Source organism: Lichenostomus cassidix, chromosome 5, assembly GCF_008360975.1.
Source record: "Lichenostomus cassidix isolate B80296 chromosome 5, HeHo_3.0, whole genome shotgun sequence".
Classification (NCBI taxonomy): domain Eukaryota; kingdom Metazoa; phylum Chordata; class Aves; order Passeriformes; family Meliphagidae; genus Lichenostomus; species Lichenostomus cassidix.
This window is the reverse complement of record NC_139486.1, coordinates 62,244,019-62,271,080: the sequence shown is the minus strand read 5'-3', so window position 1 is coordinate 62,271,080 and position 27,062 is coordinate 62,244,019. Positions and strand designations below refer to the sequence as shown.

The following is a 27,062-nucleotide window of genomic DNA, read 5'->3' as shown; positions in this document are numbered from 1 at the left end:
TGGATGTGGCAGAGGAGTCCCCTGCTCCCAGCACCGGGGACATCTCTGAGGGAGTGGCATTGGGGAGAGGGATCCATGTCCTCCCCACAGGTAAAAGGGATCCCAGCTGCCCTGTTGCCTCTGCAGAGGCACTGCATGGCAGGGTTTGGCTGTGGGGGTGGGCAGGGATCCAGCGACAGATCCAAGGGGGCTGCAGCCAGATCCCTGGTGGGATCGGTCAGAGGGGACACCTTCTGTGCTGTTCCCAAGGTGGGATCGACTCCCCTCCAAGTCCCCCAGGAGCCACCAGGGACCCCCCGGAACAGCCCCCGGAGCACACAGACTATGATGATGTTGGCAGCAGCAGCATCCTGGGAACGTCACCATGAGGATGCCCTGGCCATGCCGCAGCCCTGGGGACATGTGTGAGGCAGTGTGGGGTGGCCCTGTCACCAGCCACGGTGGCCTTGCCCACAGAGGCCACCTGTCGGTACCCAGCCCTGCAGCAGTGCAGGAAAACTGTTCCTCTGTAGGGAAGGTCTCTGATTTCTGTGTGAATTTCCCTTTTTTCCTAATAAAATGTAAACTGGTCAGAGTCACTCCCAGGGCTGGGACCTCCCTTGAGGCTGGCACCATCGTCCCGGGTACATCAGCCTTCCCTTGGGGATTTGTGGCAGGAACTGGAACCACCGACACATCCCTGGGCATGGTGGGCTTACAGGGAAGAGTGCACTCTCGCCCTCCTGGGTCTCCAGGTGGCAAAGCAGATCTAAGAGAAGGGGTCCAAACGAGGAAAAAAGAAAAAAATGGGAAAAAAACGGGAACAGCGCTCACTCCGACCTCCGTCCAGCACGCAGTCTCTGCCGAGCCACGAATCCTCCCCCGGAGCGAGGCTTGGGGAAAATGTTTTCAAAACAACCCGCGTTTCTCTCTTCGGCTGGGTGTAGTTAAAGAGACGGGACCACACATTTTTTTCCACATTTTTTTCTTTCTTGGGCATATAAGCCAACGATAGGGGATAAAGGATTATCATAACATCAATCCAAGACACCCATGCTACACTCCCAGGTGTCTCACTGAAGAAATCCACTTACTCTTGCACAGGAGCACAGAATCAGCCTGAGCTGGAGCTTCCGAGAAGGGTCCCTCTGCTCTGACCCCTCACATTCCAAGCACACAAACGTCTCACTCTTCCTCCTGATCCTCGTCTCCTGCTGTCTCTCTCCGCGCCCCTCACCTGGCCCTTTGTTATGCTATGTGTCCGCACTTCCCGGCCTCTTGTCTCGGCCTCCCAGCCAGAGCAAAGCGAGCAGCTGGAGCTGCAGCTGCTCCCCACCCACCTGCAGCACAGCAATTCCTCAGCAGCACACCGCGGCGCTCCCTCGCTGTGCGGCGGCGGGAAGAGCTGCGCTGCCCCAGCCCCCCGCGCTGCCGGGCACCGGGCCCGGACTGCTCCGCTGACACACGCACGGACGGCACGGAGCGCTGAGCGGGGCCGCTGGCTGGAGGCACCCAAACCGGAGGGCGGTGTGTGCCTGGCTGGCTGCTGCCTCGGGCACAGGGGACAGGAGTTTGCCGGCTCCACGGATACCCCTGGGGACACTCGGGCCGCCTCTGAGGGTCATTCCAAGATGTTCCCTTAGAGCTGCCGTATTCCCACCTCACCGGCCCCTGCTGCTGCTGCGAAGACGTCACTCGCTGCACTGCCCTTCCCCCCTGGAGCAGCTCAGCAAGTGGAGGCCAAAGCCCTCCTTGCCCGTTTCCCTCGGCCCCACAGGCTGGGGAGCTGCCGGCTGTCGGGCGCCTGCTGCCCAGCCCTGGCTGCACAGCTGCTGCAGGGGCCCCGTCTCACCTGCCTGGACCTGAGTGACAACGAGCTGCAAGCCGACGGCGTCCTGCAGCTCTGCCACAAGCTCCGGCATCCCGCCTGCCCGCTGCGGAGCCTGGGGTGAGGGCTCTGCCACGGCCCTTTCCCCGCCCGGCATCCCCGAGCTGGGGAGCGGATGCTGCGGGACAGGCAGGGATGCACCTGCATCGCGGCTGCTTCAGCTCCTCCCTCCCCACAACCTCCAACACCTACGCCTCTTTCCTGCATCCTTCCCACCCAGGCTGAGCACGGACGGCTTCAGCCATGCCCTGCTGCAGGAACTGGATGCCCTGCGGGCACTGCAGCCCGCCCTGAAGATTGGGAACCTCCTGGAGCACGACGTGCCGCAGCCAGGGGCCATGGCCCGGCTGCCCTGCCACCGCGGGGTCCTGCTGCGGTGCAGGAAGGCACTCCCCTCCTTCAGGAGACCTTCCCTCCTTTAGGAAAATTCCTTCCAACACCCACAGCCATTCCCAGCCCAGGTCTCCGTGCTGTGAGAGGCTCAGAGCCTGCCCCACCCATGGGGCACAGCGAGGAGATCCTGCTGCCTCTGCGGGGGCTGGTCCTGCCCTCTCCCTTTTCCCCTCAGCCTTGCTGGAAACAGTGGTGTGCATTGGGCAGTGCCAAATAAAGATCCCACAGCCAATCCCAGCAATCCCCGACAGCAGAGGTCTCCAGGGAGCTCCACCCGGGCCCGGGGGGGGAGAGGAGGAGAGGGGCCGCGTCTGAGGAAAAGGACTTTTTTTTAATCAGGTTGAATAACTCCTTTTCACCTTGGTTTTCCCCTTCCCCTGTGCCCTGCAGGGCACTCTGCGTGGTTTTGTCAAAGAAATAGTTTTTTCTTCACTTCCATCTAAGAGGCTCTGTTGTGGGTGGGGGAGGGGGTGTCAGGGCCCTTCGCTCTCGGAGGAGAGAGAGTTTTATCATTAACCCGGGACAGTATTTGGCGCCCAACTTAGGGGGCCTTGACTACTTGTTCTACACCTTTTGTGGGGTTAGAGAAAGTGAAGAAAAAACCCTAATAATTGCATTCTGGTTTTAAACGCTTGGTATTGAATTACAGCCATCAGTAGTCACTATGCTGTTAATGGGAGGTTGTTTGATGTAATACTGTCTGTTTGGCACATAGGTTTGTTCCCCTACCAACAGGTAGGGGCAATCTTGTCCCTAATGTATAATTTCCACCAATCAGGGACACGACTCCGGCTTGTTATAGTAATGTGCGTGATACTGACGATCTGTAAGAAGGTATGGGAAACAGTTAAAGATGTACATGCTCTGTTAGTTTCCTCCTCTAGTTTTAGCCACCTGTTTTGGAGTTTTGTTAGTAATATTACCCAACCTGTTAGAGAAGTAGAGGGTGAAGCTTCTTGGCTCCTCACCCATCTCTTTCCCTTTAAATCTGGTAGATCATCTTTTGAGAATATTCAGTTTCCCCTGGATGTTCAAGAGACCATTAACTCGGTAGTACAGGTGCTTTACCTAGGAGGTTGCATGTATATGATGTTCAGTTTTACCAGAATGAGGGCTGAGAAGTCCAGAGGGGCTGAGCAGGAGCAGGCACCTAATCCAGATGTGAGGAAATTTGAATGGTGTGGCGTATGGGAGGACATAGGTAAAACTTTAAAGAAATTCTCTGATCCAATAGACTGGGAATTTCCCCCTGCACAAATCCCGAGAGCAGCTGAGGTGGGGAAGTATCTGAAAGAGAAGTGCAGAGACAACTGCAGTGCAATATGTTGGGCCCTGGCATATGCTTATCGTACACTGTTGGATATTCTAGAACAGGAAGGAAGGGAGCCTAAGCCAGTGGCAGTTGCTCCTGTTACAAGGAGCAGGAAAGCCCAAGTTAAGACTGATCGCCCAGATGACTGTGGGGAGGGACCCTCAAGGTCAGCAGCTGAGTCAGAGGTCATTGTTGAATCCATGAATGTGAGAGACCTTCACAGCCTAAGAAAAGATTATGTCCAACGAGATGATGAATCTGTGATTAGTTGGTTAGTCCGTCTTTGGCATGCTGCAGGCGAAGTTACACTTCTAGATCCTACTGAGGCAAGGCATTTAGGGACTGTGTCACGTGACCCAGATATCAACCAAACTGTACGAGATGGGCCTGACTGCAGCAGCCTCTGGAGACGAGCTATCAGAGCTGCGAGGGAAAGATACCTACATCCCGACGATCTCTATTCGCAACAAACCCAGTGGAGAACCATAGAACAAGAGATTCAACGCTTGAGAGAAATGGCCGTGGTAGAAATTGTCTTCTCAGAGGACATAGCAAACCCAGATCCGATTATAGACCCAGATAGGATAGAATGTACACCTGTGATGTGGCGGAAACTCCTAAAGCTTGGGCCAGCAGGGTATGCTTCTGCTTTAGCCATTATGAATCGAGATGACGGGCATGAGACTGTGCGTGATATGACAAGGAAACTCCGAGCGTATGCAGATGTCGTGCATAGCCCAATGAATGCAAGAATCTCAGCTGTGGAAACAAATCTGCAGAAACTAGAAAATAAGATAGAGAAGAATCATGAGAAACTCGGTAAAGAGATTAAAGACAGCCTTCTCCAAATCTCAGCACTACAGATCAGAGGTTCTGTTACGCCACGCAGACGCTCCTCAGCTATGAGAACTGGATATATCCCTCGACGTGAGTTGTGGTATTTCCTGTGTGACAGTGGAGAAAACATGAACAGGTGGGATGGACAACCCACTGCTGTCCTGGCACGACGAGTGCGTGAATTGAAGGAGGGCAAGACTCAGAGAGGGAACTCCACCAGAAGGGAAGTAGCTCTGCTCAACATGTCTGATTCCCTTGAAGGAACCTCTAACACGAATGCCCACCATGGTTAGAGGGGCCCTGCCTCTAGCCAGGTAGAGGCCAGGGAAAACCGAATTTTTTGGACAGTGTGGATTCGGTGGCCTGGCACATCAGAGCCACAAGAATACGAGGCTTTAGTTGACACTGGTGCACAATGCACGATAATCCCATCGCGACATGTGGGGACAGAACCTGTTTCTATTTCCGGCGTGACAGGAGGATCACAAGACTTGACCCTGGTGAAAGCTGAGGTGAGCCTGACTGGAAGAGAGTGGAAAGAACATTCCATTGTGACTGGCCCAGAGGCTCCATGTATTTTGGGTATAGACTTCCTCCAAAATGGATATTTCAAAGACCCAAAGGGACTCAAGTGGGCATTTGGGATAGCTGCTTGTCATGGGTTCGAGACAAGGACATTTGCCAGTAGGACGCACGAAAAAAAGGCAAACAGGCTTCAAGCTTAAATTTGCAACAAGTGTTTAATTACCTAACAGAGTTGGAGGATAAATGCAGGCTAAAATAAACTTTTCATACAGTTTTTTGTTCAGTCCCCCCTCCCTCTTAAGAACCTATAGTATTCACCCCCTTTCCTCCTTTACAGTCAACAAGCCGGGTGGGGGGGGCAGGGTGTGGGGTCTCTTTTCAGTCCACAGAGCAGATTCTCAAATTTATTCATCACTACAATTCTTCTACTACAAATACTCTTTATGTCTACTTGTCTCTCTCTCCCCAGTTTTCTGCTCTCACCCCCACCCTCTTAAGAAGCAGTCTCTGCACTCACCCCCCCCCCTTTCCCTCTTTCCAAACCAGCAACACAGACAGGGGCAGGTTGAGGGGTCCTCTGGTCAGTCCAATCAGGAAAGGAGGTTCTCTACTTAGCCAGGGGTCCTTCCCACGAGAGACAGTCCTCTGAGACCTTCTTTGGCGTGGGTCCAATCTCATGAGCTACATCCCGCCCGAAATTCTGCTGCAACATGAGTCTTTTTGTCCATAGGGTGCTGTGCAGACCCTCCCGAGCTGAGGCCAGGCTGCTTCCATGCCAGGAGCAAGGCCTTTCTCTCCCTTGCAAGGCCTTTGCAGTTTTAACTCTTAAATGAGACTCCCACTGGTTCACAGTCTTTTCCAGGCATCCACCTGCCCTTCTGGCGTGGGCTGTGGGCAGAGTTTCTGCACTCCTGTGGACTCCATGGGCTGCAGGGGGACCTCCTGCCCCCCCATGGCCTTCACTGTGGCTAGCAGAGGGTTTTTCAGCTCCAGCACTGGAGCACCTCCTCCCCCACCTTCTTCACTGACCTTGGCACTCTCCATGCTGTTCTCCCTCTACATATTTTCACCTCCACCTCCTCCTCCTCCAACTACAAAGTGAAAGAAGTGCGTGCCTGCTTTGTTTTGAATTTTTCTTAAATATGTTTTCACAGAGGCGTAACCAGCACCTCCAATTGGCCCAAACTTGGCCGGCAGCATGTCCATCACCTTCAGAGCCATCAGAGATTGGCTCTGCTGAACTTGATGTAAAAACGTCCAGAATTTGCACTCAGGACACACAGGAGCCATCTTTGTGCCACACCCCACCCCTCAGACACCTCCCTAGGCCTACTAGAACAGCTTCTGAGGGGTCCAAATTTCTCCTAGATGTTAAAAACACTTCACTGATGTTTTGGGCCAATCAAAACCACCACACTGCTGTAGAGACAGAGGGCATAAAACAATTGAACACCTTGCCTGGACTGTCAGAGAACCCATCTGCAGTAGGACTCCTGAAAGGGGAAGAGCAACAAGTACCGATTGCAACCTCCATTGTGCACCGCCGACAGTACCGGACAACTCGTGATGCCGTGATTCCCATTCACAAACTAATCCGTGAGCTGGAGAGCCAAGGGGTGGTCAGCAGGACCCACTCATCCTTTAACAGCCCCATCTGGCCTGTGCACAAATCTGAAGGAGAATGGAGATTGACTGTGGACTATCGTGCCTTGAATGAGGTGACTCCACCTCTGAGTGCTGCTGTGCTAGGTATGCCGGAGCTCCAGTATGAGCTAGAGTCCAAAGCAGCAAAGTGGTATGCCACTATTGACATTGCAAATGCATTTTTCTCCATTCCTGTGGCAGCAGAGTGCAGGCCTCAGTTTGCTTTCACCTGGAGGGGCGTGCAGTACACATGGAACCGACTGCCCCAGGGGTGGAAACACAGTCCCACCATCTGCCATGGACTGATCCAGGCTGCATTGGAAAAGGGTGGGGCTCCAGAACATTTGCAATACATTGATGACATCATTGTGTGGGGGGACACAGCAGAAGAAGTATTTGAGAAAGGAAAGGAAATCATCCAGATTCTCCTGGAAGCCGGTTTCGCTATAAAAAAGAGCAAAGTCAAAGGGCCTGCCGAAGAGATCCAGTTCCTAGGAGTGAAGTGGCAAGATGGACGGCGTCAGATTCCTACTGAGGTTATCAATAAAATCATCACAATGTCCCCCCCAGCCAACAAGAAGGTGACGCAAGCTTTCCTGGGAGCTATAGGCTTTTGGAGAATGCACATCCCCCAGTACAGCCAGATTGTGAGTCCTCTCTACCTGGTTACCCGTAAGAAAAATGATTTCCACTTGGGCCCTGAACAGCAGCAAGCTTTCACCCAGATCAAGCAGGAGATTGCTCATGCAGTAGCCCTTGGCCCAGTCAGGACAGGGCCAGAAGAAAAGAATGTATTGTGATAATGGCTGCAAGTTCCCCACACCCCTTTCTTAACGACTGTACTTGTCACCTATTGTCCTGCCTTCCCTACTCCACACAGTTTTAGCCACGCCCCCAGTTTTCCCTATTGGTTCCTGTACCCTAACCCCACTTGGCCCTGGCCACTCCCTCGGGTTTCCCCTATTGGTTCCTGTACTCCTAACTCCGCCCCTGTACCTCCCCCTTACCCAGAGGTCACTGGGGCTGTGTGCTGTCCCTGCCCCTCTCTGTTTCCCTATAAAAGCCCTTACCCTCTGCCATCTTGCTGTCTATGCTCCACGTGTGCTTATGCTCCTCATGTGGCTGTGCATGTGAGGCCTTCGCCCTCGAGGCATCTCTGCCTCGGGGAGGTCGTTGGCCTCTGCTGCACCATGCGAATAAACATCTTCCATGGACACAATGCATAGACCCTCCTCGCCTCCTTTATCATCGCCGGTTGTGTAAGCAGACGAACCAGAGTTAGCCTTATGGCTCCCTGGCCGGTGAGAGCGCAGTGTCCAGCCCTGGGACAGAGGGTTTGGAGCACTGAGGCGCTGAACCGGGCTGGGTAGAGAAGCTCTAGGGTAAAGTCTGCTGCAACATCCTCTAAACCGCAACAAGAATGTGCTTTACTCTGCAGCCGGGAGCCGTGGCCTGTCCTGGAGCCTTTGGCAGAAGGTGCCTGGTGAGACTCGGGGTCGTCCATTGGGATTTTGGAGCCGAAGTTACAGAGGGTCTGAAGCCAACTACACCCCAACAGAGAAAGAAATCCTAGCAGCATATGAAGGAGTCCAAGCTGCCTCAGAGGTAATTGGCACAGAAGCACAACTCCTCCTGGCACCTCGACTACCAGTGCTGGGGTGGATGTTTAAAGCAGAGGTTCCCTCTACTCATCATGCCACCAATGGCACGTGGAGCAAATGGATTGCCCTTATCACACAGTGCGCCCGTATGGGAAATCTGAATCGCCCTGGGATTTTGGAAATAATTACAAATTGGCCTGAAGGTGAAAATTTTAGTCTGATTGAGGAAGAGGAGCTGGAACAGGTGACCCGTGCAGAGGAAGCCCCACCATACGACCAACTGCCAGCAGACAAAACACGCTATGCTCTTTTCACTGATAGTTCCTGTTGTCTTGTAGGGACAAAACAAAAATGGAAAGCAGCTGTGTGGAGCCCCACATGATGGGTTGCAGAAGCTAGGGAAGAAGAGGGGGGATCGAGCCAATTCGCTGAGCTCAAAGCCGTTCAGTTAGCCCTGGACATTGCTGAAAGAGAGAAATGGCCAAAGCTCTACCTTCATACTGATTCATGGATGGTAGCCAATGCTCTGTGGGGTTGGCTGGAAAAGTGGAAGAAGGCTGGTTGGCAGCGTAGGGGAAAACCAATTTGGGCAGCTGAAGAGTGGAAAGACATCGCGAGTCGGGCAGAGAGACTACCTGTGAAGGTCCGCCATGTAGACGCCCATGTCCCCAAGAGTCGAGCTAATGAGGAACACCGAAACAACGAACAGGTAGATCAGGCTGCAAAGATAAAGGTGTCCCAGGTAGACTTGGATTGGCAGCATAAATGAGATTTATTCCTAGCTCGATGGGCCCATGATGCCTCAGGCCATCAGGGCAGAGATGCCACCTATAAGTGGGCACGAGACCGAGGGGTGGATCTAACCATGGACTGTATCTCCCAGGTAATCCATAATTGTGAGACGTGTGCTGCCATCAAGCAAGCCAAGCGGGTGAAACCCCTGTGGTATGGTGGAAGGTGGTCTAAATATACGTATGGAGAGGCCTGGCAGATTGATTACATCACACTGCCTCAAACCCGCCATGGCAAGCGCTACGTGCTCACAATGGTAGAAGCCACCACGGGGTGGCTGGAAACCTACCCTGTGCCTCATGCCACTGCTTGTAACACCATCCTGGGCCTTGAAAACCAAGTCCTGTGGAGGCATGGTACCCCTGAGAGAATTGAGTCAGATAACGGAACTCGTTTTAAAAATAGCCTCAAAATAACTGGGCTAGAGACCATGGCATTGAGTGGGTGTACCACATTCCCTATCATGCACCAGCCGCTGGCAAAGTGGAACGGTATAATGGACTGTTAAAAACCACCCTAAAGGCATTGGGTGGGGGAACTTATAAGAATTGGGAGCGACATTTAGCAGAGGCCACCTGGTTAGTCAATACCCGAGGCTCCATCAACCGAGCAGGTCCTGCCCAATCTGAGCTTCTACATACAGTGGATGGAGATAAGGTCCCAGCAGTACATGCCAGAGGCTTGTTAGGGAAAACTGTCTGCATTGATTCTGCCTCACATAAAGACAAACCCATCCGTGGGCTTGTCTTTGCCCAGGGACCAGGGTGTACTTGGTGGATAATGCAGGAAGATGGAAAAACACGATGTGTCTCTCAGGGAAATTTAATTTTGGGTGAAGGCCACATGTAAGGTTGGGATGGCAACATACCACCGTTCACCGAATGACATTATTTGGTGGCCCATACGGGGAAAGAGTCATGAGTGTTTTGAGATAAGGACACTGACCAAGGGAAGTTATGGGCAAACAAGAATTAAGTTCTGTTTTAAAGTAGAATTGTAGGGGTGGATTTATTCTATGTACCTTGTGGATTTTGATGATTCTTAAATATGTGTTTCGCAGAGGCGAGGGGTGGAATGTGGTGGTTTTGATTGGCCCAAAACATCAGTGAAGTGTTTTTAACATCTAGGAGAAATGTGGACCCCTCAGAAGCTGTTCTAGTAGGCCTGGGGAGGTGTCTGAGGGGTGGGGTGTGGCACAAAGATGGCTCCTGTGTGTCCTGAGTGCAAGTTCTGGAAGTTTTTACATCAAGTTCAGCAGAGCCAATCTCTGATGGCTCTGAAGGTGATGGACATGCTGCCGGCCAAGTTTGGGCCAATTGGAGGTGCTGGTTACGCCTCTGTGAAAACATATTTAAGAAAAATTCAAAACAAAGCAGGCACACACGTCTTTCACTTTTTTGTAGTTGGAGGAGGAGGAGGTGGAGGTGAAAATATGTAGTGGGAGAGCAGCATGGAGAGTGCCAAGGTCAGTGAAGATGGTGGGGGAGGAGGTGCTCCAGTGCTCCAGGCGCTGGAGCTGAAAACCCATTGCTAGCTGTGGTGAAGGCCATGGAGGGGGCAGGAGGTCCCCCTGCAGCCCATGGAGTCCACAGGAGTGCAGAAATTCTGCCCACAGCCCACGCCAGAAGGGCAGGTGGATGCCTGGAAAAGACTGTGAACCAGTGGGAGTCTCATTTAAGAGTTAAAACTGCAAAGGCCTTGCAAGGGAGAGAAAGGCCTTGCTCCTGGCATGGAAGCAGCCTGGCCTCAGCTTGGGAGAGTCTGCACAGCACCCTATGGACAAAAAGACTCATGTTGCAGCAAGATTCAGGCAGGATGTTGCTCGTGAGATTGGACCCATGCCGAAGAAGGTCTCAGAGGACTGTCTCTCGTGGGAAGGACCCCTGGCTAAGTAGAGAACCTCCTTTCCTGATTGGACTGACCAGAGGACCCCTCAACCTGCCCCTGTCTGTGTTGCTGGTTTGGAAAGAGGGAAGGGAGGAGGGGGGTGAGTGCAGAGACTGCTTCTTAAGAGGGTGGGGGTGAGAGCAGAAAACTGGGGAGAGAGAGAGAGAGACAAGTAGAGATAAAGAGTATTTGTAGTAGAAGAATTGTAGTGATGAATAAATTTGAGAATCTGCTCTGCGGACTGAAAAGAGACCCCACACCCTGCCCCCCCCACCCGGCTTGTTGACTGTAAAGGAGGAAAGGGGGTGAATACTATAGGTTCTTAAGAGGGAGGGGGGACTGAACAAAAAACTGTATGAAAAGTTTATTTTTGCCTGCATTTATCCTCCAACTCTGTTAGGTAATTAAACACTTTTTGCAGCTTTAAACTTGAAGCCTGTTTGCCCTTTTTCGTGCGTCCTCCTGGCAAGGTCCTGTATCAAACCCATGTCAGTCTGGCAAACCTGAAGGCCATGTCTGCTTTGTTCTGGTTCTCAAAATACCTGTGGAAATACTCCTCCCTGCTGGCTGCCGAAAATCCCAGTATCTCCCTGTAATACTGACCCTCCAAGCACCGCCCCAGGCTTCCAAGAGCTGTAGGTCTCGTGGTGATAAGCAAAGAGGCCTTGGGGAGAAGAGTCTTCTTCAACAAGCTCACCAGGGTGAACTCCAGAGGCTTCACCTCCCTGGGGTCAGAGCTCAGCTCAGTTTTGGGCTGCACCAAAGAAAATCCCAGGGCCTCAAAGCCATCAAAAATGAACAGGATCTTCTTCTGGTCATCCAGGATCTTCCCAGGCGGCACTCGCTGGCCAGGACAGCACTGTGAAACCAGGTCTGCCACGCTGGCTTCCATGGGAAGGGCAATGGCTTTGCAGTCAATGCAGAAGACAAAGTCAAAGTGCTCGTGGAGTGTCCCTTCTCCCCACCCTGGCGCTTGCAGAGCTGCGGCCCTGGCGGGGACGCCTACGTGGCTTGTGAGGAGGAGGACACTGATGGCACGGCTGAGACAGCCACCACTCCGTATCCGGACAACGCCAGCAGCACAGGTATCTCTGCCGGTGTCGGCACCCCCTACGCCGGGCTGGCTGGGATCCCCCTCCCCTCACTGCTTGCCCGTGTCCCCACAGGCATCCCCATCAGAACCACCCGGGCCGTGGGGACTGTGTCCGTGCCAGCTGTGCTGTGTGTGGTGCTGGGGACGCTGCTGTGCCTGGCCCTGGGTGCCCTGGCCGCGCTGCTGTGCCGTGCCCGCGCCTGGCGCCGAGGTGGGTCCCGGCGGGTGGGTGCCAGGAGAGAGCCGGTTTGCGGATTCTGGGGCTCCTGCCCTGCGGAACAGCTCAGAAATGGACCACCATTTGGCACTGCCAAATGCACACAACTGTTCCCAGCAAGGCTGAGGGGAAAAGGGAGAGGGCAGGACCAGCCCCCGCAGAGGCAGCAGGAACTCCTCGCTGTACCCCATGGGTGGGGAAGGCTCTGAGCCTCTCACAGCACGGAGAGCTGGGCTGGGAATAGCTGTGGGTGGTGGAAGGAATTTTCCTAATGGAGGGAAGGTCTCCTGAAGGAGGGGAGTGCTTTCCTGCTCCGTAGCAGGACCCCGCGGTGGCAGGGCAGCCGGGCCATGGACCCCGGCTGCGGCACGTCGTGCTCCAGGAGGTTCCCAATCTTCAGGGCGGGCTGCAGTGCCCGCAGGGCATCCAGTTCCTGCAGCAGGGCCTGGCTGAAGCTGTCTGTGCTCAGCCTGGGCTTGGGGCACGCAGGAAAAGAGGAGAAGGTGTTGGAGGTTGTGGGGAGGGAGGAGCTGAAGCAGCCGCGATGCAGGTGCATCCCTGCCTGTCCCGCAGCATCCGCTCCCCAGCTCGGGGATGCCGGGCGGGGAAAGGGCCGTGGCAGAGCCCTCACCCCAGGCTCCGCAGCGGGCAGGCAGGATGCCGGAGCTTGTGGCAGAGCTGCAGGACGCCGTCGGCTTGCAGCTCGTTGTCACTCAGGTCCAGACAGGTGAGACGGGGCCCCTGCAGCAGCTGTGCAGCCAGGGCTGGGCAGCAGGCGCCCGACAGCCGGCAGCTCCCCAGCCTGTGGGGCCGAGGGAAACGGGCAAGGAGGGCTTTGGCCTCCACTTGGTGAGCTGCTCCAGGTGGGAAGGGCAGTGCAGCGGGTGAGGTCCTGGCAGCAGCAGCAGCAGCAGCAGGGGCCGGTGAGGTGGGAATACTGCAGCTCAAAGGGAACGTCTCGGAAAGACCCTCAGAGGCGGCCCGAGTGTCCCCAGGGGTATCCGTGGAGCCGGCAAGCTCCTGTCCCCTGTGCCCGAGGCAGCAGCCAGCCAGGCACACACCGCCCTCCGGTTCGGGTGCCTCCAGCCAGCGGCCCCGCTCAGCGCTCCGTGCCGTCCGTGCGTGTGTCAGCGGAGCAGTCCGGGCCCGGTGCCCGGCAGCGCGGGGGGCTGGGGCAGCGCAGGGGGCTGGGGCAGCGCAGCTCTTCCCGCCGCCGCACAGCGAGGGAGCGCCGCGGTGTGCTGCTGAGGAATTGCTGTGCTGCAGGTGGGTGGGGAGCAGCTGCAGCTCCAGCTGCTCGCTTTGCTCTGGCTGGGAGGCCGAGACAAGAGGCCGGGAAGTGCGGACCCTTAGCATAACAAAGGGCCAGGTGAGGGGCGGAGAGAGACAACAGGAGACGAGGATCAGGAGGAAGAGTGACACTTTGGTTGGAATGTGAGGGGTCAGAGCACAGGGACCCTTCTCGGAGGCTGCAGCTCAGGCTGATTCTGTGCTCCTGTGCAAGAGTAAGTGGATTTCTTCAGTGAGACACCTGGGAGTGTAGCATGGGTGTCTTGGATTGATGTTATGATAATCCTTTATCCCCTATCGTTAGCTTATATGCCCAAGAAAGAAAAAAATGTGTAAAAATATGTGTGGTCCTGTCTCTTTAACTACACCCAGCCGAAGAGAGAAACGCGGGTTGTTTTGAAAACATTTTCCCCAAGACTCGCTCCGGGGGAGGATTCGTGGCTCGGCAGAGACTGCGTGCTGGACGGAGGTCGGAGTGAGCTCTGTTGCCGTTTTTTTCCCATTGTTTTCTTTTTTCCTCGTTTGGACCCCTTCTCTTCGATCTGCTTTGCCACCTGGAGAGCCAGGAGGGCCAGAGGACAGCAGAGCTCTCCAGGGAGCTCCACCCGGCCCCGGGGGGGAGAGGAGGAGAGGGGCTGCGTCTGAGGAAAAGGACTTTTTAATCAGGTTGAATAACTCCTTTTCACCTTGGTTTTCCCCTTCCCCTGTGCCCTGCAGGGCACTCTGCGTGGTTTTGTCAAAGAAATAGTTTTTTCTTCACTTCCATCTAAGACGCTCTGTTGTGGGTGGGGGAGGGGGTGTCAGGGCCCTTCGCTCTCGGAGGAGGGAGAGTTTTATCATTAACCCGGGACAGTATTTGGCGCCCAACTTAGGGGGCCTTGATTACTTGTTCTACACCTTTTGTGGGGTTAGAGAAAGTGAAGAAAAAATCCTAATAATTGCATTCTGGTTTTAAACGCTTGGTATTGAATTACAGCCATCAGTAGTCACTATGCTGTTTGATGGGAGGTTGTTTGATGTAATACTGTCTGTTTGGCACACAGGTTTGTTCCCCTACCAACAGGTAGGGGCAATCTTGTCCCTAATGTATAATTTCCACCAATCAGGGACACGACTCCGGCTGGTTATAGTAATGTGCGTGATACTGACGATCTGTAAGAAGGTATGGGAAACAGTTAAAGATGTACATGCTCTGTTAGTTTCCTCCTCTAGTTTTAGTAACGTGTTTTGGAGTTTTGTTAGTAATATTACCCAACCTGTTAGAGAAGTAGAGGGTGAAGCTTCCTGGCTCCTCACCCATCTCTTTCCCTTTAAATCTGGTAGATCATCTTTTGAGAATATTCAGTTTCCCCTGGATGTTCAAGAGACCATTAACTTGGTAGTACAGGTGCTTTACCTGGGAGGTTGCATGTATATGATGTTCAGTTTTACCAGAATGAGGGCTGAGAAGTCCAGAGGGGCTGAGCAGGAGCAGGCACCTAATCCAGATGTGAGGAAATGTGAATGGTGTGGAGTATGGGAGGACATAGGTAAAACTTTAAAGAAATTCTCTGATCCAATAGACTGGGAATTTCCCCCTGGACAAATCCCGAGAGCAGCTGAGGTGGGGAAGTATCTGAAAGAGAAGTGCAGAGACAACTGCAGTGCAATATGTTGGGCCCTGGCATATACTTACCGTACACTGTGGGATATTCTAGAACAGGAAGGAAGGGAGCCTAAGCCAGTGGCAGTTGCTCCTGTTACAAGGAGCAGGAAAGCCCAAGTTAAGACTGATCGCCCAGATGACAGTGGGGAGGGACCCTCAAGGTCAGCAACTGAGTCAGAGGTCATTGTTGAATCCATGAATGTGAGAGACCTTCACAGCCTAAGAAAAGATTATGTCCAACGAGATGATGAATCTGTGATTAGTTGGTTAGTCCGTCTTTGGGATGCTGCAGGCGAAGTTACACTTCTAGATCCTACTGAGGCAAGGCATTTAGGGACTGTGTCACGTGACCCAGATATCAACCAAACTGTACGAGATGGGCCTGACTGCAGCAGCCTCTGGAGACGAGCTATCAGAGCTGCGAGGGAAAGATACCTACATCCCGACGATCTCTATTCGCAACAAACCCAGTGGAGAACCATAGAACAAGAGATTCAACGCTTGAGAGAAATGGCGGTGGTAGAAATTGTCTTCTCAGAGGACATAGCAAACCCAGATCCCTTTATAGACCCAGATAGGATAGAATGTACACCTGTGATGTGGCGGAAACTCCTAAAGCTTGGGCCATCAGGGTATGCTTCTGCTTTAGCCATTATGAAGCGAGGTGACGGGCATGAGACTGTGCGTGATATGACAAGGAAACTCCGAGCGTATGCAGATGTCGTGCATAGCCCAATGAATGCAAGAATCTCAACTGTGGAAACAAATCTGCAGAAACTAGAAAATAAGATAGAGAAGAATCATGAGAAACTCAGTAAAGAGATTAAAGACAGCCTTCTCCAAATCTCAGCAGTACAGATCAGAGGTTCTGTTACCCCACGCAGACGCTCCTCAGCTATGAGAACTGGATATATCCCTCGACGTGAGTTGTGGTATTTCCTGTGTGACAGTGGAGAAAACATGAACAGGTGGGATGGACAACCCACTGCTGTCCTGGCACGACGAGTGCGTGAATTGAAGGAGGGCAAGACTCAGAGAGGGAACTCCACCAGAAGGGAAGTAGCTCTACTCAACATGTCTGATTCCCTTGAAGGAACCTCTAACATGAATGCCCACCATGGTTAGAGGGGCCCTGCCTCTAGCCAGGTAGAGGCCAGGCAAAACCGAATTTTTTGGACAGTGTGGATTCGGTGGCCTGGCACATCAGAGCCACAAGAATACGAGGCTTTAGTTGACACTGGTGCACAATGCACGATAATCCCATCGCGACATGTGGGGACAGAACCTGTTTGTATTTCCGGCGTGACAGGAGGATCACAAGACTTGACCCTGGTGAAAGCTGAGGTGAGCCTGACTGGAAGAGAGTGGAAAGAACATTCCATTGTGACTGGCCCAGAGGCTCCATGTATTTTGGGTATAGACTTCCTCCAAAATGGATATTTCAAAGACCCAAAGGGACTCAAGTGGGCATTTGGGATAGCTGCTTGTCATGGGTTCGAGACAAGGACATTTGCCAGGAGGACACATGAAAAAAAGGCAAACAGGCTTCAAGCTTAAAGTTGCAACAAGTGTTTAATTACCTAACAGAGTTGGAGGATAAATGCAGGCTAAAATAAACTTTTCATACAATTTTTGTTCATTCCCCCCTCCCTCTTAAGAACCTATAGTATTCACCCCCTTTCCTCCTTTACAGTCAACAAGCCGGGTGGTGGGGGCAGGGTGTGGGGTCTCTTTTCAGTCCACAGAGCAGATTCTCAAATTTATTCATCACTACAATTTTTCTACTACAAATACTCTGTATCTCTACTTGTCTCTCTCTCTCTCTCGCCAGGCAGTTTTCTGCTCTCACCCCCACCCTCTTAAGAAGCAGTCTCTGCACTCACCCCCCCCTTTCCCTCTTTCCAAACCAGCAACACAGACAGGGGGCAGGTTGAGGGGTCCTCTGGTCAGTCCAATCAGGAAAAGAGGTTCTCTACTTAGCCAGGGCTCCTTCCCATGAGAGACAGTCCTCTGAGACCTTCTTTGGCGTGGTCCAATCTCACGAGCAACATCCCGCCTGAATCCTGCTGCAACATGAGTCTTTTAGTCCATAGGGTGCTGTGCAGACTCTCCCAAGCTGAGGCCAGGCTGCTTCCATCCCAGAAGCAAGGCCTTTCTCTCCCTTGCAAGGCCTTTGCAGTTTTAACTCTTAAATGAGACTCCCACTGGTTCACAGTCTTTTCCAGGCATCCACCTGCCCTTCTGGCGTGGGCTGTGGGCAGAATTTCTGCACTCCTGTGGACTCCATGGGCTGCAGGGGGACCTCCTGCCCCCCCATGGCCTTCACTGTGGCTAGCAGAGGGTTTTTCAGCTCCAGCACTGGAGTACCTCCTCCCCCACCTTCTTCACTGACCTTGGCACTCTCCATGCTGTTCTCCCTCACATATTTTCACCTCCACCTCCTCCTCCTCCAACTACAAAGTGAAAGAAGTGTGTGCCTGCTTTGTTTTGAATTTTTCTTAAATAAGTTTTCACAGAGGCGTAACCAGCACCTCCAATTGGCCCAAACTTGGCCGGCAGCATGTCCATCACCTTCAGAGCCATCAGAGATTGGCTCTGCTGGACTTGATGTAAGAACTTCCAGAACCTGCACTCAGGACACACAGGAGCCATCTTTGTGCCACACCCCACCCCTCAGACACCTCCCTAGGCCTACTAGAACAGCTTCTGAGGGGTCCAAATTTCTCCTAGATGTTAAAAACACTTCACTGATGTTTTGGGCCAATCAAAACCACCACACTGCTGTAGAGACAGAGGGCATAAAACAACTGAACACCTTGCCTGGACTGTCAGAGAACCCATCTGCAGTAGACTCCTGAAAGGGGAAGAGCAACAAGTACAGATTGCAACCTCCATTGTGCACCGCCGACAGTACCGGACAACTCGTGATGCCGTGATTCCCATTCACAAACTAATCCGTGAGCTGGAGAGCCAAGGGGTGGTCAGCAGGACCCACTCATCCTTTAACAGCCCCATCTGGCCTGTGCACAAATCTGAAGGAGAATGGAGATTGACTGTGGACTATCGTGCCTTGAATGAGGTGACTCCACCTCTGAGTGCTGCTGTGCCAGACATGCTGGAGCTCCAGTATGAGCTAGAGTCCAAAGCAGCAAAGTGGTATGCCACTATTGACATTGCAAATGCATTTTTCTCCATTCCTCTGGCAGCAGAGTGCAGACCTCAGTTTGCTTTCACCTGGAGGGGCGTGCAGTACACGTGGAACCGACTGCCCCAGGGGTGGAAACACAGTCCCACCATCTGCCATGGACTGATCCAGGCTGCATTGGAAAAGGGTGGGGCTCCAGAACATTTGCAATACATTGATGACATCATTGTGTGGGGGGACACAGCAGAAGAAGTATTTGAGAAAGGAAAGGAAATCATCCAGATTCTCCTGGAAGCCGGTTTCGCTATAAAAAAGAGCAAAGTCAAAGGGCCTGCCGACGAGATCCAGTTCCTAGGAGTGAAGTGGCAAGATGGACGGCGTCAGATTCCTACTGAGGTTATCAATAAAATCATCACAATGTCCCCCCCAACCAACAAGAAGGAGACGCAAGCTTTTCTGGGAGCTATAGGCTTTTGGAGAATGCACATCCCCGAGTACAGCCAGATTGTGAGTCCTCTCTACCTGGTTACCCGTAAGAAAAATGATTTCCACTGGGGCCCTGAACAGCAGCAAGCTTTCACCCAGATCAAGCAGGAGATTGCTCATGCAGTAGCCCTTGGCCCAGTCAGGACAGGGCCACAAGTAAAGAATGTGCTTTACTCTACAGCTGGGAGCCATGGCCTGTCCTGGAGCCTTTGGCAGAAGGTGCCTGGTGAGACTCGGGGTCGTCCATTGGGATTTTGGAGCCGAAGTTACAGAGGGTCTGAAGCCAACTACACCCCAACAGAGAAAGAAATCCTAGCAGCATGTGAAGGAGTCCAAGCTGCCTCAGAGGTAATTGGCACAGAAGCACAACTCCTCCTGGCACCTCGACTACCAGTGCTGGGGTGGATGTTTAAAGCAGAGGTTCCCTCTACTCATCATGCCACCAATGGCACGTGGAGCAAATGGATTGCCCTTATCACACAGCGCGCCCGTATGGGAAATCTGAATCGCCCTGGTGTAAGAATATACTCCGTGGGGTTTAGTTATGGGGATAAAATAGGGACAAGAGATCTCTAAAGATGAGTTTTAGAACGTGAGGGTTTATTGCGAAAGAGCATGGGCATGAGAGGCCTGCTGGGCTGCAAGATGCACCCCAAAGCAGGCCAGAGAAAAGAGAGAGAGAGAGAGCAGAAAGAAGAGAGTAAAAGAGAGTGATTTGCTGTTTACAATGCAATAAATCATCTTCTCTGTTGAATATTCTAATTCCCTTTCACCAATCTAAGACAAGCTACAAACTCTACAGCATTTACATACAACCTATAAGAATCAGCACATTACCATACAGGGTCATGTTTCAAACCTTAAAAACCTTTGGGATATCTACCAGGCAGGTAGGGTCTGCTCTGACCTTTGGACCTGCCTGGGCAGAGGGCATTGTTCTATCAAGAGGGGGGATTACCTTCGTGGCCAAACCATTGTTTTTTAGTTACTCTACAACTTGAACCTTGTCTTCATTTCAATATCACTCATATTTTCCATATCCTCAACATCTCTTGCAAGGTAATCATATCTATAAGGCTTTCCTATTTCATCTTCCCCAACACCCTGGGATTTTGGAAATAATTACAAATTGGCCTGAAGGTGAAAATTTTAGTCTGATTGAGGAAGAGGAGCTGGAACAGGTGACCCGTGCAGAGGAAGCCCCACCATACAACCAACTGCCAGCAGACAAAACACGCTATGCTCTTTTCACTGATGGTTCCTGTTGTCTTGTAGGGACAAAACGAAAATGGAAAGCAGCTGTGTGGAGCCCCACACGATGGGTTGCAGAAGCTAGGGAAGAAGAGGGGGGATCGAGCCAATTCGCTGAGCTCAAAGCCGTTCAGTTAGCCCTGGACATTGCTGAAAGAGAGAAATGGCCAAAGCTCTACCTTCATACTGATTCATGGATGGTAGCCAATGCTCTGTGGGGTTGGCTGGAAAAGTGGAAGAAGGCTGGTTGGCAGCGTAGGGGGAAAACCAGTTTGGGCAGCTGAAGAGTGGAAAGACATTGCTAGCGGGGCAGAGAGACTACCTGTGAAGGTCCGCCATGTAGACGCCCATGTCCCCAAGAGTCGAGCTAATGAGGAACACTGAAACAATGAACAGGTAGATCAGGCTGCAAAGATAAAGGTGTCCCAGGTAGACTTGGATTGGCAGCATAAAGGAGATTTATTCCTAGCTCGATGGGCCCATGATGCCTCAGGCCATCAGGGCAGAGATGCCACCTATAAGTGGGCACGAGACCGAGGGGTGGATCTAACCATGGACTGTATCTCCCTGGTAATCCATAATTGTGAGACGTGTGCTGCCATCAAGCAAGCCAAGCGGGTGAAACCCCTGTGGTATGGTGGAAGGTGGTCTAAATATAAGTATGGAGAGGCCTGGCAGATTGATTACATCACACTGCCTCAAACCCGCCATGGCAAGCGCTACGTGCTCACAATGGTAGAAGCCACCACGGGGTGGCTGGAAACCTACCCTGTGCCTCATGCCACTGCTCGTAACACCATCCTGGGCCTTGAAAACCAAGTCCTGTGGAGGCATGGTACCCCTGAGAGAATTGAGTCAGATAACGGAACTCATTTGAAAAATAGCCTCATAAACAACTGGGCTAGAGACCATGGCATTGAGTGGGTGTACCACATTCCCTATCATGCACCAGCCGCTGGCAAAGTGGAACGGTATAATGGACTGTTAAAAACCACCCTAAAGGCATTGGGTGGGGGAACTTATAAGAATTGGGAGCGACATTTAGCAGAGGCCACCTGGTTAGTCAATACCCGAGGCTCCATCAACCGAGCAGGTCCTGCCCAATCTGAGCTTCTACATACAGTGGATGGAGATAAGGTCCCAGCAGTACATGCCAGAGGCTTGTTAGGGAAAACTGTCTGCATTGATTCTGCCTCACATAAAGACAAACCCATCCGTGGGCTTGTCTTTGCTCAGGGACCAGGGTGTACTTGGTGGATAATGCAGGAAGATGGAAAAACACGATGTGTCCCTCAGGGAAATTTAATTTTGGGTGAAGGCCACATGTAAGGTTGGGATGGCAACATACCACCGTTCACCGAATGACATTATTTGTACATAGTTATGTGTATATATGTATATGTGTATATATGTATATGTGTATGTATGTATATATGTGTATATATGTGTGTGTGTGTTTAAAGTTGGAAGATGTTAGGGTGGGCGTTAAGCCAAGGCTATGGAATAAGGGGTGGAATGTCTTGGATTGATGTTATGATAATCCTTTATCCCCTATCGTTGGCTTATATGCCCAGGAAAGAAAAAAATGTGGGAAAAAATGTGTGGTCCTGTCTCTTTAACTACACCCAGCCGAAGAGAGAAACGCGGGTTGTTTAGAAAACATTTTCCCCAAGCCTCGCTCCGGGGGAGGATTCGTGGCTCGGCAGAGACTGCGTGCTGGACGGAGGTCGGAGTGAGCTCTGTTGCCGTTTTTTTCCCATTTTTTTCTTTTTCCTCGTTTGGACCCCTTCTCTTCGATCTGCTTTGCCACCTGGAGACCCAGGAGGGCCAGAGGACAGCAGAGCTCTCCAGGGAGCTCCACCCGGCCCCGTGGGGGGAGAGGAGGAGAGGGGCTGTGTCTGAGGAAAAGGACTTTTTAATCAGGTTGAATAACTCCTTTTCACCTTGGTTTTCCCCTTCCCCTGTGCCCTGCAGGGCACTCTGCGTGGTTTTGTCAAATAAATAGTTTATTCTTCACTTCCATCTAAGAGGCTCTGTTGTGGGTGGGGGAGGGGGTGTCAGGGCCCTTCGCTCTCGGAGGAGAGAGACTTTTATCATTAACCTGGGATGGAACTAATGAGGGAGCGAGGTCTGGGTGCGGGAGTGGGCTTCCCGGTTTCGGGAGCCACTGGGGCCACCGTGGGTCAGCGGAGCCGCGGCTGTGAAGGGGCGCCGGTGGCAGCAGTGCGAGTTTCCTGCGTTGGGAGTGTGCTGACAGCGAGTCTCGTAAATGATGGGGCGGGGAAGTTTCCTGAGCGGCGCGGCTGCCGAGCTGCAGGGGAGCGGAGCGGCGGGGCAGGGGCAGCGCGGAGCCGCGGCGTTATCGCGGGCCGCGCAGGTGTCAGGAGCCGCGGTGGGTCGATGGCGAGGCCGGGAGGCGCCGGGGGGTAAACCGCCTCCTTCCTGCGCTGGCGGCGAGGCGAGCGCGGGGCCACAGCTGCGGCAGCAGCGCCATCCATGTGCCAGCGCCGCCGCGAGGGACCGGGGAGCTGCCACCTGCCATCGCCGCGCGGAGCCGGGGGCTGCTGCCACCCCCCGCGGGGGCTGCGGGCACCCCGAGAGGGGAGCACCCCGAGCATGGGGGCTTCGGGCGTTGCCTCCTGCCGGACCTGGGGCTGGTCCCGGGGAGGCTCTCGTTAGGATTTGGGGTGCGGTGTGTCGCCGTGAGGATGGCTCCTGCCAGGCTTCAGCAGCTGAGTTGGAGCCACGGGGGGGTACAGGAAGGGCCCCCGCGGCCCAGGTGTTTCGGGGGGGGCTGTGTGCCCCCGGGGACATCCGGGTGCCAGCCCCCTGTGGCGAGGCGTGTGACGCCAGAAGCAGAGCCGAGGCTCATATTTGGGCACGGAGCAGGTTATTGGTGCCGTGGCCCCGCAGGCGGGCGATCAGGCGCCTCATAAAGGCCGCCCTGGTGCTGCTGCCCGCATAGGCTGGGGCGCTGCCGAGACATCCTGTGGCTGCGCTGGGCTCGGGGCCGGTGGCATGGGGCCGATGGCGGCGCTGGGGCTGCTGCTGTGCGTGCGGCTGTGCGGGGGTGAGTGCCGGGCGGCTGGCAGCGGGGCCCGCGGCGGTGCCGGGCCCGGCTGAGCTCCGTCCGTGCCGCAGGCTCCGCGGAGCTGCGCCTGGTGGGCGGCGGCGGGCGCTGTGCCGGGCGAGTGGAGGTGAAGCACAGCGGTGAGTGGGGCTCCGTCTGCGTCTATGACTTCGACTGGGAAGCGCGCTGGGCCGTGGTGGTGTGCCGGCAGCTGGGCTGTGGCCGGGTGGCCAAAGCGTCCCCGTACGTCCCGATCACGCAAGGCAGCGGGCGGATCTGGCTCCATCCCTTGTGCAGCGGCACCGAGGATTCGCTGGAAGATTGTTCACACCTCGGATGGGGAAATCACTTTTGTGGCCACGAGCGGGATGTGGGGGTGATCTGTACAGGTGAGGGGACACGCTGACCGTGCTGGGGCACCAGCACTGTGCTGGAACGTCCAGGGCAGGGCTGAGCTATGTCGGTTTCCCGGTGCAGATGCCGTGGAGCTGAGGCTGGCGGGCGGCAGCAGCCCCTGCGCTGGGAGGGTGGAGGTGAAGCTGCGTGGACACTGGGGCTCAGTGGCAGACGACAACTGGGACATGGAGGACGCTGAGGTGGTGTGCCAGCAGCTGGGCTGTGGCTCGGCCGCCGGCGCCTACTCTGCCCTCGACCGCTTCGGCCCAGGGAACGGGACTGTCAATCTCGTCCTGGTGAACTGCAGTGGGAATGAGGAAACGCTCTGGGACTGTGAGATCCGTGGCTGGGGACCATATAGTGGCATCATCCATGACTACGACACTGCTGTTGTCTGCCAAGGTAGGAGTCAGCCTATGGGGAGCTCTGTCACTTCACGCACATCCCTCGACACTGAGGCTGTGCTGCTCCCGCAGGGTTTTCCCGGCTGGTCGGCGGCCATGGAGCGTGCGCTGGGCGTCTGGAGGTGCGGCAGCGGCGGGCCTGGGTCCGTGTGTGCGAGGATGAGGTGGACATGAAGGTGGCCCAGGTGGTGTGCCGGGAGCTGGGCTGCGGCACGGCGCTTGCCATGGGCGGCAGTGGCCGGTTTGGGGCGGGATGGGGGCCGTTCTGGGAGGGGGGCTTCCAGTGCAATGGCAGCGAGCCCCTCCTGAGTGCCTGCGGCCAGCGAGCGCCCCAGGGCCAGGGCTGCAGCGGCCCCGCCAGCGTCATCTGCTCCCGTAAGTGTCAGGGACACCGGGGGGCTGCTGGGCTCCCTGCAGCGTCACCGCCCTCATTGGCCTTTCTGCCACAGCCTACACGGGCTTCCGGCTGGGCAACAGCAGCTCGGCATGCGCCGGGCGGGTGGAGGTGGCGGCGAGGGGCACGTGGGGCTCCGTGTGCGCCAGCGAGTGGGAGCTGCCCGACGCCCACGTCCTGTGCCGCCACCTGGGCTGCGGCCGCGCCTTGGCCGTGCCGCCGGGAGGCTCCTTCGGCAGCGGCGAGGGGCCACTGCGGCCGGACGCTTTTGGCTGCAGCGGCAGCGAGCGGCACCCGGGCGAGTGCCCCGTGGCCGTGCTGGGCAAGGCCCCGTGCGCCCCTGGAAACGCCGCCGCCGTCAACTGCTCAGGTGTGTATGGCACCTGCGGGAGGAGCCCTGAGGGCTTTTGGGCCGCCCCAAGCACTGCGATCAGAGGAGGCAGGGCTGTTTTGGGGTGAAGGGAAGGGCTGAGTCAGGTCATTTTACAGGCATGGTTGAGTCCCTGCGGCTGGTGGAGGGTGAGACTCGGTGTGACGGGTGGCTGGAGTTGGCCATAAGCTCCGGGGATTGGCGCCGTGTGCCAGGAGAGCTTTCGATCACACGGAATTTCAGCAAAGTGTGCTGGGAGCTGGGCTGTGGAGGGGTAGACAAGAGCGATGCTGTCGCTGGTTAGGCCAGGCTGTGGCAACTGAACTCGACGGAGCAGACAATCATGCACAGGGTGATCAAAACCATCAAGGACATGACCACCATGCTGACCAATAGGACTAATGACGGGAACGAGATCGATTTTGAAACCAATACATGGAATATGACAACTGCATCAGCCGGCATTCCTCATGGGGCAGCCATCATCTGCTCAGGTGAGTGTCCTGAGAAGGGCTGGAGGTGCCGATGCCCCAAGCAGCCACCCCAGCAGGGTCCTTCCATGCCCGCAGGCAGCCGACGGGTGAGGCTGGCGGGGAGCTCTGGGCGCTGCGCCGGGCGGGTGGAGGTGTATTCCGGTGGCAGGTGGAGCAGCGTGTGCCAGGAAGGCTGGGACCTGCAGGACGCGGCCGTTGTGTGCCGGGAGCTGGGATGCGGCACGGCGCTGGAGGCCCCGAGCTCGGCGCGCTTCGCTCCTGGCCCGGGGCCGCTGTGGCCGTACATCCCCGAGTGCTCCGGGAGCGAGGAGTCTCTCTGGGAATGCGGGCGCTCGGAAGGGCACGAGTGCGAGCGCGGCGGCGGGGCAGGGGCCGTGTGCTCAGGTGGGTGCTGGGCGCCCCCAGCTCAGGGTGCGGCGGAGCCCCTCGGGGGCTTCTGGGCTGTGCTGTGACCCCCCCGCACCTCTTGCAGAGCAGCTCTCCGTGCGGCTGGCGGGTGGCAGCGGGCGCTGCCGCGGGTACCTGGAGGTGTCCCGCAACGACACCTGGGGCCGCGTGTGCGACAAGGGCGTCAGCGACAGCACGGCTGGCACCGTGTGCCGCCACCTCGGCTGTGGGCACAGGGGGTGGCTGTCGCCCGGCCCTGCCCAGCAGCCAGCCCCCGCCTGGTTGGCGTGGGTGGGCTGTGAGGAGGAGGCTCGCTCGCTCTGGGGGTGTCCCTCGGCACCCTGGCGCTTGCAGAGCTGCGGCCCTGGCGGGGACGCCTACGTGGCTTGTGAGGAGGAGGACACTGATGGCACCGCTGAGACAGCCACCACTCCGTATCCGGACAACGCCAGCAGCACAGGTATCTCTGCCGGTGTCGGCACCCCCTACGCCGGGCTGGCTGGGATCCCCCTCCCCTCACTGCTTGCCCGTGTCCCCACAGGCATCCCCATCAGAACCACGCGGGCCGTGGGGACTGTGTCCGTGCCAGCTGTGCTGTGTGTGGTGCTGGGGACGCTGCTGTGCCTGGCCCTGGGTGCCCTGGCCGCGCTGCTGTGCCGTGCCCGCGCCTGGCGCCGAGGTGGGTCCCGGCGGGTGGGTGCCAGGAGAGAGCCGGTTTGCGGGTTCTGGGGCTCCCGCCCTGCAGAACAGCTCCGAAGGTGGGCAGGGGTGGTCCTGGTGCCCCCCAGGGTGCCCATGGCCCCAGGTAAGTGCTGCCTGTCATTGCAGGCGCTGGCAGAGCTGCGGATGCCATCTCCAACGCTGTCTACGAGGAGCTGGACTACACGGCAATGCCGGAGTACCAGGAGGTGCCCAGTGGCCCAGGTGGGTGCAGCCCGAGTGCCCCAGCTGTGCCCGGAGAGAGGGCTCTGCGCCACAGCCCCACGGCAGCTCCGGGTCCTGGTGGCCTGGCCCTGGCTCCTCGCCCTGGGCTGGGGCTTTCCCTCGGTCCCGTGGCAGCTCCTCCCGTGCCGTGTGAGGTTGTGCCACCTGCGGTGCCACTTGAGGCCTCTGCTGAGTCCCTCTTTACCCCCTGCAGGCTCTGTGTCGGAGGGATCGGTGAAGAAGCTGCCGTATTACACTGAGGACAGCATGGAGGGAAGTGACACTGACGCAGCCCCAGGTAGGAGCACAGGGCAGGAAGCCCACGGGGAGCAGAGGGGACAGAGGACACACCTGGGTTGGGGAGCTGAGGGAACAAATTCCCCCCCTTGTTATTGTGCAGCAAAGTAACATCTTTCCTAGAGGGATCCGAGGGCCACCAGAGCATGCCTGGTGACAATGCTGGAGGGGATGGCACAGCATGACCCCTGTCACGGTCACTGGGTCGCTGCCATGGACCCCTGTGCCTGTCCCAGGTCCCCCTGCCTGGCTCGAGCATGGAACCCTGGATGGCTATGATGATGCCCTGGATGTGGCAGAGGAGTCCCCTGCTCCCAGCACCGGGGACATCTCTGAGGGTG

At 55.4% G+C, this 27,062-nt stretch overlaps 3 protein-coding genes across 3 annotated transcripts in view; 2 read left to right on the top strand and 1 right to left on the bottom strand.

Moving 5' to 3' along the window:
• The window catches only part of LOC146437014 (scavenger receptor cysteine-rich type 1 protein M130-like), a 33,777-nt gene that overhangs the window by 5,267 nt on the left and 1,448 nt on the right, over positions 1 to 27,062 (top strand). The window contains exons 4-13 of the mRNA XM_085063870.1: positions 23,533 to 23,853; positions 23,928 to 24,230; positions 24,305 to 24,696; positions 24,924 to 25,113; positions 25,189 to 25,497; positions 25,586 to 25,960; positions 26,042 to 26,179; positions 26,329 to 26,424; positions 26,639 to 26,722; positions 26,958 to 27,059. Of these exons, the coding sequence (XP_084919996.1) occupies positions 23,533 to 23,853; positions 23,928 to 24,230; positions 24,305 to 24,696; positions 24,924 to 25,113; positions 25,189 to 25,497; positions 25,586 to 25,960; positions 26,042 to 26,179; positions 26,329 to 26,424; positions 26,639 to 26,722; positions 26,958 to 27,059 (2,310 nt within the window). The remainder of the gene's footprint in view (positions 1 to 23,532; positions 23,854 to 23,927; positions 24,231 to 24,304; positions 24,697 to 24,923; positions 25,114 to 25,188; positions 25,498 to 25,585; positions 25,961 to 26,041; positions 26,180 to 26,328; positions 26,425 to 26,638; positions 26,723 to 26,957; positions 27,060 to 27,062) is intronic.
• On the top strand, positions 365 to 2,450 carry LOC146437016 (NACHT, LRR and PYD domains-containing protein 14-like). The gene is made up of 3 exons (XM_085063781.1): positions 365 to 469; positions 1,668 to 1,927; positions 2,088 to 2,450. The coding sequence occupies exons 1-3, from the start codon at positions 365 to 367 to the stop codon at positions 2,287 to 2,289; spliced, it is 567 nt and encodes a 188-aa protein (XP_084919907.1). The 3' UTR covers positions 2,290 to 2,450.
• On the bottom strand, positions 12,407 to 17,154 carry LOC146437015 (uncharacterized). The gene is made up of 3 exons (XM_085063780.1): positions 17,146 to 17,154; positions 12,800 to 13,428; positions 12,407 to 12,638 (listed from the first exon to the last, which is right to left on the bottom strand). The coding sequence occupies exons 1-3, from the start codon at positions 17,152 to 17,154 to the stop codon at positions 12,437 to 12,439; spliced, it is 840 nt and encodes a 279-aa protein (XP_084919906.1). The 3' UTR covers positions 12,407 to 12,436.

Excerpts from the sequence above, each read along its gene's own strand:
- LOC146437016 (XM_085063781.1), top strand. The coding sequence starts at position 365 with ATGAGGATGCCCTGGCCATGCCGCAGCCCTGGGGACATGTGTGAGGCA. Across the intron at positions 470-1,667 it reads CCCACAGAGGCCACCTGTCG|ACGTCACTCGCTGCACTGCC; the intron begins GTACCCAGCCCT and ends GCTGCTGCGAAG. Across the intron at positions 1,928-2,087 it reads TGCCCGCTGCGGAGCCTGGG|GCTGAGCACGGACGGCTTCA; the intron begins GTGAGGGCTCTG and ends CTTCCCACCCAG.
- LOC146437015 (XM_085063780.1), bottom strand. Across the intron at positions 12,639-12,799 it reads TGCCCGCTGCGGAGCCTGGG|GCTGAGCACAGACAGCTTCA; the intron begins GTGAGGGCTCTG and ends CCCCAAGCCCAG.